This window comes from Aulonocara sp. 'chitande type north' Nkhata Bay, linkage group LG10 (genome assembly GCF_057382095.1).
Source record: "Aulonocara sp. 'chitande type north' Nkhata Bay isolate Kocher_YH1m ecotype deep benthic linkage group LG10, A_spYH_male_GT1.1, whole genome shotgun sequence".
Lineage (NCBI taxonomy): Eukaryota > Metazoa > Chordata > Actinopteri > Cichliformes > Cichlidae > Aulonocara > Aulonocara sp. 'chitande type north' Nkhata Bay.
This window is the reverse complement of record NC_141353.1, coordinates 8,916,655-8,929,994: the sequence shown is the minus strand read 5'-3', so window position 1 is coordinate 8,929,994 and position 13,340 is coordinate 8,916,655. Positions and strand designations below refer to the sequence as shown.

General features: G+C 46.1%; 1 protein-coding gene across 1 annotated transcript in view; it reads left to right on the top strand.

Annotated features, from left to right (window-relative positions):
- LOC147320169 (dachshund homolog 2-like) overlaps positions 1–13,340 on the top strand; it is a 37,095-nt gene that overhangs the window by 21,688 nt on the left and 2,067 nt on the right. Inside the window, exons 3-10 of the mRNA XM_086308140.1 lie at positions 2,700–2,828; positions 2,914–3,045; positions 3,134–3,288; positions 3,402–3,543; positions 3,712–3,753; positions 4,228–4,385; positions 5,098–5,245; positions 5,356–5,475. Of these exons, the coding sequence (XP_086164266.1) occupies positions 2,700–2,828; positions 2,914–3,045; positions 3,134–3,288; positions 3,402–3,543; positions 3,712–3,753; positions 4,228–4,385; positions 5,098–5,245; positions 5,356–5,475 (1,026 nt within the window). The remainder of the gene's footprint in view (positions 1–2,699; positions 2,829–2,913; positions 3,046–3,133; positions 3,289–3,401; positions 3,544–3,711; positions 3,754–4,227; positions 4,386–5,097; positions 5,246–5,355; positions 5,476–13,340) is intronic.

Here is a 13,340-nt window from a genome sequence, read left to right as displayed (position 1 = left end):
TCATTGAACCTTTTATTACCTAAACACTTGTTACAGGAGGAGGTGGTGTTACGGCTGTGGCCATGAGGACCCTGTGTGGGCTGTTTTCTTTCTGTGTTTCTGTACTGTGCTTAAGACTCTTTCCAGGTCCCTCCCCTAATGAAGAGTAGTGAGCGGCTGATTGGACCATGGAGCAGGTGACTACCTTCAAAAAGCCGCTCTGACAGATCCACAGAGAGAGGGAGAGAGAGTGGAGCGAGCGAGTAGCTTGACAGCCGACACCCTGACCCTGGTTTTCCCAGCCTGTATTTTTATTGTGTATTTGTGTGAGCGTGAATTGTGAAAGCCGCTCCTGGTGCATCAGCTGAGAGCGTAGGCACTCTTGGGCTGAAGCGGAAGGGGTGAGCCGCCTTTTCTTTTGGAACCGTTTTCTCCTGTTTTCCGGGTAGGGAGCGAGGGATAGCTCTGTCATTTGTTTGTTCTGTTTCTTTCCTAGGGTTTAGTTTTTCTCTGGTGGGACTTAGTTGGTTTTGTTTATTATTTTGGCCTGGGCTCACCCTGGAGCTATGCTTCTTTTCCTTAAATAAAATCACCTTTTTACTCACAACTGGTTTGGATGTTTGGCTTGGGAACCAGGGCGGGGATTTGTCTCTCTCTCCTCCAACCTTATGTGCGTCCCTACACGCCTAGACTAGGGGCGTAACAGGTGGGCTGATGTGGCAACCAGAAGGTTGCGAGGAAATGTTTTTATTGTCATAGGCTTTGATTTGACTCTTTGGTTTCTCATTTCTCCACAAAATAGACGTGTGTCAGCGTTCCTGAGGACAGTCATGTGGGATGTGTAAACCACTGCAGGAACAGCCACGGATCAAATCAGCCACTCGGCACCTTTTATTAGTTCAGAGCAGCAGACTCTGTCAGCCAATCAGTCTCCATCAGCACGGCTCTGCAGCTGTGAAACAGCTGCTTCATCTTCCTCCTCCTCACTGACAGGATTACTTCTAACAGCTCTGTGATTGGCCAGTTCTGATGAACTGATGGAGGCTGTTTCTATTTCCTCCTCAAACTCTGCACACGCACATCAGCTGATGAAATCTGGACCGCTGTTTGAAGCCCTCTGAGCTCTGCACTGAAAATCAGTGTGTGCCTTTCCCGTGTGTGTGTGTGGAACAGGAAGTTGAAGCATGCGGCTGCTCTCGGGATAAACAGATGAATAAAATCAAAGTCGTGTCACTTTGATGAATTCATCCTGTTTGTCGTCTACATCGTGTGCAGTGAAGGAGGAACAGCTGTTTCCTGTTGCTCAGCAACCGCACGGTCTGTCTGCAGGACGCAGTGTGTGTGTGTGTGTGTGTGTGTGTTTTCATTAAGCTGTCAGGTGTGTCCGCAGTGACAGAGGTGAAAGGTTTGGTATGTGCTCCGTCCTGTCATCATCACCATCTTCAGTGATGTTTTCAGCGGGAGAAACATATCATCATCATCAGGTGACTTCTTCAGTGTCAGCTGACATGAGTACCAGCCCAGTGGACACTCCTTCAGTGATGAGGATGTAACATCCTGGACAGGGAGGAACGCTGGTTTGAGGGCGGAGTCAAGGAGGCCATTTACGTGAAAAGGGAAAGACCATCTCTGAATGGAGGAGGGGCCTAAGGGTACATCTGTCACCATCTTACAATGCTGTGATTGCAGCCATTCCCCAACTCTCTGTGAATGGGACTCATGGTTATTGATCAGTGGTTGTTGATCAATGGTCATGAGAATTTGCATATTAATGATCATAAACTGACCTACCAGCACATTGTGACCTAACCCTAACCCTGCTGGTTTCAGTCATTATGCAAATGTCCTGTTTATAAGGTTGATACCTGCAGTCAGCTGAGACTGAAGACGTCACCTGATGATGATGATGAAACGTTTCTCCCACTGAAAACATCCAGATGAACAGAATCAACTTTCAGGATTTCCTTTCCTGGATGACTGAGCGTGCATGAACACATTTAAGAAATGAAACATTTCACAGTCACAGGTTGTCAGACTGTCACTTCCTGCACCAGCATCTCCTTCCTGCTGAATGTTCTTCCACAATAAGAGCAGGTGTTTTATTTCAATACTGAGAGAACAGGAGAACTCAAGGTCAGTTTGCTGCTGTGATGAGACTTCACACACGAGGTCACCATGCTAACAGTTTCCCCTTACTTCCAGTCTTTGTGCTAAGCTAGGCTAATCACCCATGGCTGTCACTCTCACAGAATCTGCTGCAGAACAAAAGGATCAAACTTTCTTTGTGTTTTTGTTCATTTAACAAGCCACAGGGAGACCGACCACTCGTTAGCATCGAATTAATTGGTGCAGCTAATTAACTGGGCCAAGTGGCTGCGGGGAGAGATAGATGGTCGAGAGACACCAGCAGTCACTGGAGACTTTCAGGCTGCCAGGGTTGTTAATTATTGATCAGTCAGCAACTTCCTGAAAACAGTTACCTTCATCACCTCCTCCTCCTCCTCCTCTCTAGGAAGAAAAAAGCTTTCATGACCAACAAAGACGATTCAGTCTCGCTCTGATTTCTGAAGGACTAAACGGATTCTTCACATCATCATCATCATCTCCACACATCTCATCAAACATTTACAGCAGAAACAATCCAAACCCTTCTTTTGTGAGTGCAGCGGCGCCCCCTTCAGGACACACTCTGCCATCACTCTTTGTTCTCCTGTCTGCAGGGCTGACAGCGGCGGCAGCGATGGCCGAGATTCTGAGGCTCCAGAAGATGCGGATGATGATGCGTTTCCATGGCAGCAGTGATCAGCAGCGACCTTACAGCAGACCTGAGTCGGAGAACGAGGACACGGGTTCGATTCCATCAGTTTATTCCAATCTGACACTATAGCAAATCAAAGGACGGCACCAAAGTCTAAACCTTTGTTCCCTCAGCAGGAGGCAGTGAAGGATCCTGGGAAAAGGAGCAGCAGCTCCTCTCTCCTCCCCCCTCAGTTGTAGCGCCTCCTGCTGGTTCGGCATCCCTACATTTCAACACTTTGCAGCAGCAGAGCTCGCTGTTAGCCAACCGTGAGTCACCGCTCTCTTCTCATTGGACGCCTGATCATTGTTAGCTTAGCGTCACAGCACATAACTTATCTGTGTCCGCCCTCCTCAGGCCTGTCAGACCTTCCATTTATGGTTATGCCACATCCCATCCTCCCTGTGGGCTTGCCTCCTGCCAGTGTTGCTATGGCGATGAATCACATGAGTCAGCTCAGTGATTTAGCAAACATGGCCGTTGTGTCACAGGTCCACACAGAAGAGAGCAAGGTAAAAGCTAGCAGCAGCAAAAGTACCAGAGCTAATGCCAAAAGAGCCAATGCTAAAGGGACTAATGCTAGCAGTGTTAATATTACCAGCACTAATGCTAAGTGTGTGTTCAGGAGTCTCCTCTAGGTAGCCCCTCCCCCACTCCCAGCGATGATGAGCTCCACCCACAGGAACCAACCAGCCAATCGCCTTCTAGGGCATCTTCATCATCATCATCATCATCACCCCTTCCACCAGCACAAACACCAGAGCTGGGTAACCACTCACAGTAGACATACTTATGTGAACTATGACAGCTTTGCTCTTTGTCGCCTCAAAGTCCCCGTAATGTGATTGTAACAGTATGTCCCCACAATACTTCTAAACAAGAACACACACGCACACAGTCACTGATCTGCACGTTTTCATGTGTTCACACTACAGATGGGGAGCCAGGAAACATCAAACAGGCTTTGAAAGAAAAAGGTGTGTGTGTGTGTGTGTGTGTGTGTGTGTGTGTGTGTGTGTGTGTGTGTGTGTGTGTGTGTGTGTGTGAGAGAGAGGAGCAGCTGGTACATGAACAGTAACGGGTCCTGAGGTGTTTGGATACAGACTCCGGCCCAACTGATATTTATGTCTCTGAGTCTGTGGCCCTGGTTCAGCTTCATCCTCGGCTCGTCCATCAGACTCAGTTTAAAGGACGACTGCATGTGTAACTCAGAACAGGATAACATGCAGATAATGGGCCTGACTTTAGCTTCAGCTCGTGAGATCGCCCTCTGCTGTTGGTATCAGCAGTGACCGAGCTAATGTAAGACATGACAGTGTAGCGCCAGTGATGGTTCTACTGTGGAGATCGTGTACGACAGCAGCGAGAACAGATGATGACGTAGAACATTAAAGTACAATAAAGTCCAGATGTTTTTATTTTTGTTTAAGCTGCTTTTCTCCTACCTGCAGAGGACAGCCTGCTGCCCCTCCCCCTCATCAAACCAACCTATGAGAAGCTGGCACTCACCTCCCAGTCACTGTCAATCAAACACACAAACCCCACCTTTGCTCCGTTCCTATTGGCTGAGGGTCTGTCATCGATGGAGACGCTGCTGACCAACATACAGGTGACAGACCGAGATGATGGAGGTGAAATATTCATATAGAGACATCAATGTAGTGTTGTGGAAGTTTTCCCTTAAATAAAGCCTGCAGACGAGCGGTGAGCAGTAGCTAACATTCTTTAATCAAACACAAAGAACAGAAAACCAAGCTTGGTGGAGCCTGCATGACCGCGGGGCAGGTCAGCAGAGTCTCCCTGAGCCTAGCATGGCTCTCAGTTAAAAACCTTCTCCAGGAACAAAAGGCAGTGCACAGCTGTTTCACACCTTAAGGTTCACACTCCCTTGCTGCCTCCCAGAGTCCTCGAAGAGACAAAAGACTCTTCCTGTGGAGTCGTCTGCTTCCCCCAACTTCCTTACTAGACCCCCACCATTTGTCTTAACGTATGAGTGTCAGACAGTTAAAATCCAGTGGCACCAAGGCATCATACAATAAAATAATGTGATTAATACGTAAGTAAAAGAAATTCCTCTACAGTCGAGACATCAATTCAGCTCATGAGGAGGAATGTTGACCATGAAATCAAAAAGCTGAGACTGGAATATTTCAAATTGAGCAAATGTGAAATCAATACAAGGTTACATGACGAGGATGTGGGAACTCGGGAATCTGAGACATGTTAATGTGCAGAATTTAAAATACTGTGAGGGAACATCAGAGATGCAGAGACGAAAAGTACCTGAGAACATCAGGGACTTACCTGCGTGTGTTTCTCAGGGTCTCCTGAAGGTGGCGGTGGAGAGCGCTCGCTCTCAGGACAAACAGAGCCAGCAGGAGAGGAAAGAGTTAAAGCTGGAGCTGGAGAGAGAGAGGGACGCCCGACAGACTCTGCAGAGACAGCTGAGCTCCGAGCTGCACAACAGAGGTGAGACAGGTGTAACAGGTCAGAGGTCAAGTGAGCTCTAATGGACTAGAGGTGAGAGAGGTGAGAACTGTTCACACTACCTGTCCTCTTCGTCTCATCTTCCTCATCAGTGTCGATCCAGCGGAGGCTGAAGAAGGAGAAGAAGGCAAAGAGGAAGCTGCAGGAGGCGCTGGAGTCAAGGAGGAGAGAGCAGGTGGAGCGAGCGCTCAAACACTCGGACGGCCTCACAGGTGAACAAGCAGCAGAGCACAGGAGCTGTATCTAACCTGTGATTGGCTGAGCTGTATCTAACTTGTGATTGGCTGAGGTGTATCTAACCTGTGATTGGCTGAGATGTATCTAACTTGTGATTGGCTGAGCTGTATCTAACTTGTGATTGGCTGAGCTGTATCTAACCTGTGATTGGCTGAGGTGTATCTAACCTGTGATTGGCTGAGGTGTATCTAACCTGTGATTGGCTGAGCTGTATCTAACCTGTGATTGGCTGAGATGTATCTAACCTGTGATTGGCTGAGGTGTATCTAACCTGTAATTGGCTGAGCTGTATCTAACCTGTGATTGGCTGAGCTGTATCTAACCTGTGATTGGCTGAGGTGTATCTAACCTGTGATTGGCTGAGCTGTATCTAACCTGTGATTGGCTGAGGTGTATCTAACCTGTGATTGGCTGAGGTGTATCTAACCTGTGATTGGCTGAGGTGTATCTAACCTGTGATTGGCTGAGGTGTATCTAACCTGTGATTGGCTGAGCTGTATCTAACCTGTGATTGGCTGAGCTGTATCTAACCTGTGATTGGCTGAGATGTATCTAACCTGTGATTGGCGACGCAACGAAGGCTGTCCAACTTTGTAGACTCCTCCGAATGCAGCTGACAAATGTGTCCTCCTTTTACCTGAATTTGAAGGATGGGTCGGGTGTGTCCTTCGTGGCCCACCATATCCCAGAATTCATAGCGCGGCCCAGCCAATTCCAGTTTTCAACAATGGCGGCAGCTGCTTAGTTTTAATTGATTCCGTAAAGGACTCGATGTTACTCTTCCTGATGATGCTTTAGATGGAGAGACTTTTGAGGGATGGTTGTTATGAGGAGAGGCATAACAGAAACTTTGCCAGCAGCACACACGACTTTCAGTCTTTTACCCAGGCTAATCTGCCATTTTCCCTCCTTGGTTAGGTTTAGGGATTAGAGATCTGATCTGCATTATCATTTTAAAATTTGGGACACATCATCAGTTGTGGACCTTGGATTCATCGGGTGTTTCGGCCATTATCACTAGAATCCCTCATCCAAGGAGGCCCTGCCAGGGTTGATCAGGCCCTGGAGTGTCACTGGTTTATGTTAAATTGTTATATCTCTTCTTCTTTCTTCTGTTTAGTTTCCTACAGTTTATTTTCTATCTATTCACTGCAACTGAGAAATAAGGTTCAAGGTTCTTTATTTGTCACATGCATAGTTATACAAGTATAACACACAGTGAAATGTAGCCTGACACGCTCCTCGACATGTGCAAAAATTGGGGGGGGGGGGGTGTAGAGGAAGAACATTATATATATATATATATATATATATATATATATATATATATATATTAGGGTGCAACGATATTCGTATCGATATTGAACCGTTCGATACAGTGCTTTCGGTTCGGTACGCATATGTATCGAACAATACAATTTTTAAAAAATTTTTTTTTTTTTTTTTTTTTTTTTTGTGTCCCGTTTGGATCTATAGCCATCAGAATTGTTGTCTTGAGGCCAAGAAAGATGCCAAGAGGATTTATTTTAAGTGGATCATCATATTGGTCCATTTGATTGACCTTTATTATAATTATGAATTTATTTTATTTTCAGTTGCAAACGGGACAGACATGACTGTGGGATAGGACAGGGGGAAAGAATGAAAGAAAGAGGGGGAGAGAAAGAAAGAAAACCAAAGGGGAGAAAAAAAAAAGAACAATACAAAATTTGTAATTTATTTTATCAACTTTCCTTCTGACGATGCTGTCTGTGTTGAGCGCTCAGTGAATCTGCATTTGACTACTCCGCCTAGGCTCGAGAGTGCAGCCTAGGCGGAGTAGTCGAACGCAGATTCACTGAGCACTCAACACAGACAGCATGGTCAGAAGGAAGAGCGCAGGGCAAGCTAGCGAGACAGAAGTGGACCTCCCCACCCTCATTCAGATCTGGCGTTTGGAATTATTTTGGTTTTCATGTGACGTATGACCCTGAAGGTAAGCGAGTCATGGACTAAAGTAAAACAGTATGTTGGATGTGCCATGCAATGCTCAATTACATGGGTGGGAGCTAGTGTGTTAGCGCAGTTAGCTCGTTAACGTGTTGGCCGTCTAGCCCCTCTGTATAGGGTAGCTCGTTAACGGAGATTTGCCGTGTTGTGGCGTTAAGGTTATTTCAACGAGGTTAACCTGAAAGCACTAGTGGGAACACAACGAATATGACTGCACATTTACACCGACATCATCCTAGTGCAAAGACAAAAACAACAAGCATGCTACAAACTTTACCCGAGTCATTTAGACAGCTGTTAGCACATGATTCTCCTTATGGGGACCTGATATGTTTAATATGCTGCTGAGAATATAGCCCAGAAGAAGCGGATAGTATAGCTTTTATTTTGGAAAGAGCCATTTCTCTGTAATAAACTCTCTTTTCCAAAGATGAGTGATTCCTCAATCAGATACAGGGCTCGCAATATCGCTAGCCCGACGTCCCGGAGCTAGCGATTTTTCCAGTCGGGCTACCAAAATCTATCTCTGCCCTGCCTGTCGGGCTATTGTAGGAAGGAAAAATATATGTCAATGCTTTTGCATTCTTTCAGAAATGTAGCTGGGTAATTATGTCATTGGGTGAGCCACTGTCAATATGTGACATATTGAAATCGTGTTTGAATTTGCGCTTGTTTTTTTGCTTTCACTTTGCAATCGTGCGAACTGTGTATAGAGAGCGACAGCACTGATCTGTGAGTGATGATAATTTGTGCACCAATTCCTCTGACATCGTCTTATCAATCGTTAGCTTACTATGCAAACATGACAAGTGAAATCTCCCGCAGCTTAAACATGTGAGAGGTTGATCGCGCAGAGAATCGCTGAGCTTATGTGAGTGCGGCAGGATATATATTTCACTACGATGACCTGGATGACTGAGAACCTTCACAGACAGATATATATTTCAGTTCTGCTGAGCCAAATAAGACAGGTCAGGGTGAAGAAGTGACAGCCAAAGAAAAGCTTACCACAAAACGGAGAAGTTATGACAAATCAGACTATAAGGCAAAAAGAAAGTGCAGCTTTATGGTTTCATGGACAAAAGAATTTCTGTGGCTGCAATATGACGAGCTAAAAAACAACACGCACAAGGGTTAGGGTTAAATTTAAAAACTGTACTTTTGTGTTAAAATATATATTTATAATTTTAATAAATGACAAATTAAAAAGGCATGAACATTTTTTTTTGTATCGAAAAAATATCGAACCGTAACACCAAAGTATCGAACCGAACCGAACCGTGAATTTTGTGTATCGTTGCACCCCTAATATATATATATATATATATATATATACATATAGTATATACACTGGGTGAATGTGCAGTAGTAGCAGCAAGCAGGTGAATTCTGTACATTAATATGAATAGACATCTGACTATTTTACAGGATAGACAATATAAACATATTTAAAATTAAAGGAATTGAAATGTACATTGTGCCTTGGTTTAGTGTCTGGAAGAGTCCTGTCTCAGTCAATTATAGATGATGTGAGAGGGCGGGTGTGTGTGTTTAGGGCACGGATGGCTTGGGGATAGAAGCTCCTCTTGAGTCTCTCTGTCCTTGCCCGGATGATGCAGAACCTTCTACCAGATTGCAGAAGTTGGAACAGTTTGTTGCCAGGATGGGACGGGTCCTTCAGTATCTGCTCTAGTCCGGCATCTCCTGGTGTAGGTGTCCTGAAGCGGGGGGAGAGCAATCCTGCAGCAGCGTTCTGCTGTACGGATCACGCTCTGGAGAGCTTTTTGGTCCTTCACACAGCTGTTCCCAAACCACGATGTCATGTTCTGTGTGAGGATGCTCTCCACAGCGCCTGTATAGAAAATCCTGAGGATCTTTGGAGAGACCCTGAACTTCCTCAGTTGTCGTAGGTGATACAGGCGCTGCCTAGCCTTTTTGGTCTGGACCTGAATGTGGGCAGCCCATGTCAGGTCTGAGGAGATGTGGACACCAAGATACTTGAAGGACTGCACCCTCTCCACTGGAGCTCCATTGATGATAATGGGCTTGTAGTCTCTGTGCTGACCCCTTCTGAAGTCCACCACCAGCTCCTTGGTCTTGCTGACGTTCAGCTGGAGGTGGTTGTCCTGGCACCACGATGCCAGATTCTTCACTTCATCCATGTAGGCCGCCTCATCGTTGTTGGAGATGGCACCCAACACCACTGTGTCGTCAGCAAACTTCACAATGGTGTTGGAGCCATGGGTGGCCACACAGTCTGAAGTGTAGAGGGAGTAGAGCAGTGGCGAGAGGACACATCCCTGAGGTGCTCCTGTGTTGATGGTGATGCTGTTGGAGAAGCACCTGCCCACCCTCACCACCTGAGTTCTGCCAGTGAGGAAGTCCAACACCCATGCACACAGACGGCTGTTAAGTCCCAGATCCCTGAGCTTTGTGAACAGTCTGCAGGGCACTATTGTGTTAAACGCTGAACTGTAATCAACAAACAGCATTCGCACATAGTTACCCTGTTTCTTGTCCACATAATACTTACCTCTTTAGCATTTATGGAGCCTCACTTCTTCAAAGAGACAGAAAAGGTGACAGAGAGAAGTAAGACAAGTAAGTAAGATAAGATAGGAGAGAGCAGAGAGGAGAGCCGGAAGGGGGGCACCCGATCTGGCTTCCCACACCTCCCCGCTGGATCGGGCTGTGCGCTCTACCTCCCCACTGCCTCCCAGAAAAGGGAAGAAGAGCAGAGGAGAGAAGAGCGGAATATTTTTCATTCTTCTTTTTAGTTTCAGTACCATGAGGTTAACTGCGCAGTCCCCAGGAGGCACTGAGACAGCTGTAGCAGTCAACCAGCAAAACTTCTAATGTTATGTTTTACCCTTTGACGCCCCCTGCTGAGGCAGGCCCACCACGATCAATCCTTGGCATGTGTATCGCGGTTAGCTGACTGCCTTAGCTGCCCAAGTGATGTCAGCCCTTTTTAGCCATAGCCAGTGACTGGTCCTCTCAGCAATTCAATTCAATTCAATTTTATTTATATAGCGCCAAATCACAACAAAAGTCGCCTCAAGGCGCTTCATAGATACAGAGAAAAACCCACCAATCATATGACCCCCTATGAACAAGCACTTTGGCGACAGTGGGAAGGAAAAACTCCCTTTTAACAGGAAGAAACCTCCAGCAGAACCAGGCTCAGGGAGGGGCGGGGCCATCTGCTATGATTGGTTGGGGTGAGAGAAGGAAGACAGGATAAAGACATGCTGTGGAAGAGAGACAGAGGTTAATAACAGATATGATTCAATGCAGAGAGGTCTGTTAATACAGTGAGTGAAGAAGAAACACCCAGTGCATCATGGGAATCCCCGGCAGCCTACGTCTATTGCAGCATAACTAAGGGAGGATTCAGGGTCACCTGGTCCAGCCCTAACTATATGCTTTAGCAAAAAGGAAAGTTTGAAGCCTAATCTTGAAAGTAGAGATAGTGTCTGTCTCCTGAATCCAAACTGGAAGCTGGTTCCACAGAAGAGGGGCCTGAAAACTGAAGGCTCTGCCTCCCATTCTACTTTTAAATACTCTAGGAACAACAAGTAGGCCTGCAGAGCGAGAGCGAAGTGCTCTAATAGGGTGATATGGTACTACAAGGTCATTAAGATAAGATGGGGCCTGATTATTTAAGACCTTGTATGTGAGGAGCAGGATTTTGAATTCTGGATTTAACAGGAAGCCAAAACAGGAGAAATCTGCTCTCTCTTTCTAGTCCCTGTCAGGACTCTTGCTGCAGCATTTTGGATCAGCTGAAGACTTTTCAGGGAGTTTTTAGGACTTCCTGATAATAATGAATTACAGTCGTCCAGCCTGGAAGTAATAAATGCATGAACTAGTTTTTCAGCGTCACTCTGAGACAGGATATTTCTAACTTTAGAGATGTTGCACAAATGGAAGAAAGCAGTCTTACATATTTGTTTAATATGTGCGTTGAAGGACAGCAGTGTTAGCTAGCTCTCTTATAGCCTGCCGTTGTGCCTGTCCTCTGATCCCAATCTCTCTGAGCAGTTTTGCTGTTGTACTAGCAACAAAGCCCCTGCACCCCACTTCCACCTGGCGCACCTTGATCTTCCAGCGTCTGTCCTCTGCCTCAGCTGCCAAGTTGGCATACCGCAGCTTCTTACGCTCAAACGCTTCCACAGTTGCTTCCTCCCATGGTACCGTCAGCTCAATGACATACGCAAGTTAGACCAAAGGACGAGGTCTGGTCGCAGAGTAGTTGTTACGATCTCTGTGGGAAAAATTAGCCAATTATCCAAGTCCACTTGCATCTGCAATCCCTGGCAACCTTCAGCGGGCCCAGGTCCGGGGTTGAGGGGCTCGTCCTCGGCTTGTCCCATTCCCGGACAAATGTTGATGAAAACTGATGCTCCTCTTGGTTTGTGAAAGGTTGAGCGTTGATGGATTTCCTTTTGCGCTCTCAGCCAGACACCAGAGGACCTGGTTGTGTCTCCATGTGTGTCTGCCCTGAGTAAGGCTTACTCTTATTACTTTTTCTCGGTCACAAAATAAACTTTTAACATATTTCCAGGCGAGAATGTAGCTGTGTAAACTTCAAATATCTGCTCAGTTTATCAAGACGTCCAACGTTTTCGGAGACGTCTGTTACCCACCAGCTCGACAGCGAGCCGGGAGGTCGCGGGTCACTGAAGCCGAGAACGGCACAACTCCCGGCACATCACTTTCAGATCACCGCGGACTTTCACTACTCAGGTTAAACATGATATATAAAACACTTAGACAACCTAAAACGTTATTGTTGGGCTTTTTGTTTTATTTGCTCGTGAGTAAATCGGTTTGGCTGAGATCAGTGTTATTAGATTAGGTTAGATTAGATTAAACTTTATTAATCCCCCGGGTGGTTTTCACACAGCTGAATAAACGTCAAACAGAAAACTGATTAAACAGATGGTCGAGTTTACTCCAGTGTCCTGTTACATTTTAGACAGCAAGGAGCAGACGGACGAGTTTATTTAACTCCACTGAGACAGCGCTGACGCAGATCTGAAGGCGAGACCGTCCAGTTTCAGAGCTGTTTACTTCCGGCCTTCTCGGTCTTCAAAGGAACCCGCCCACGTAGACCGCGAAGGTGGAGGCAGCCCAAGAATTTGGACACCCCTCTTGACTTCATGTCCTTTTTTTTTTTTTTTTTTTTTTTTTGCCTGTCCCGTTTGGCTCTTTTGCATCAGAATTGTTGTCTAAAGGCAAAGAAAGATGCCCAACGGATTTACTTTACCAAACTGACCATCCCAGCCTTGCCGTAATGGTCCATTTGATTCACCTTTTATTGTTTATTTTATTTTCACTTACTGAACACGGGACAGACTTGACTGGAGGAAAGAAGGGGAGAAAGAGAGAGGGAAAGAGAAACAGCTGAGAAGAGGGACGGGGGAGAAGGGCAAAAGACAAAAACCAACAGAACGGGCAGAGAAAAAAAAAATGCATATATCAATCACCTGGATCACCTGCTGAGAAAGAAAAAAGAAAGCAAGCAGAAGAGAACAAGAGTAATAGAATAAACAACATCACAATGATATATGGGAATATGACAGTAAATACTAAATGTTAAACATTATTGTGCAGCACATAAGATCAACAGCACACAGTGTGCTTTGAGGTAGGAGCCAAAAAGGGTGTAGTTTGTGGGTGTGATCACCCGTGTGTACACCTGTGAGCATGGACGCGCTTGTTTTTAAAAGGTTCCTTCATGTGATGATCTGCTAGAGGGTGTGGGGGGGCCACAGCCCCGTCCTCCAGGGCATGAAGCAGGTATGGAGGAGATCAAAACTCCAGACATCCAGAGGCCCCCAGAACA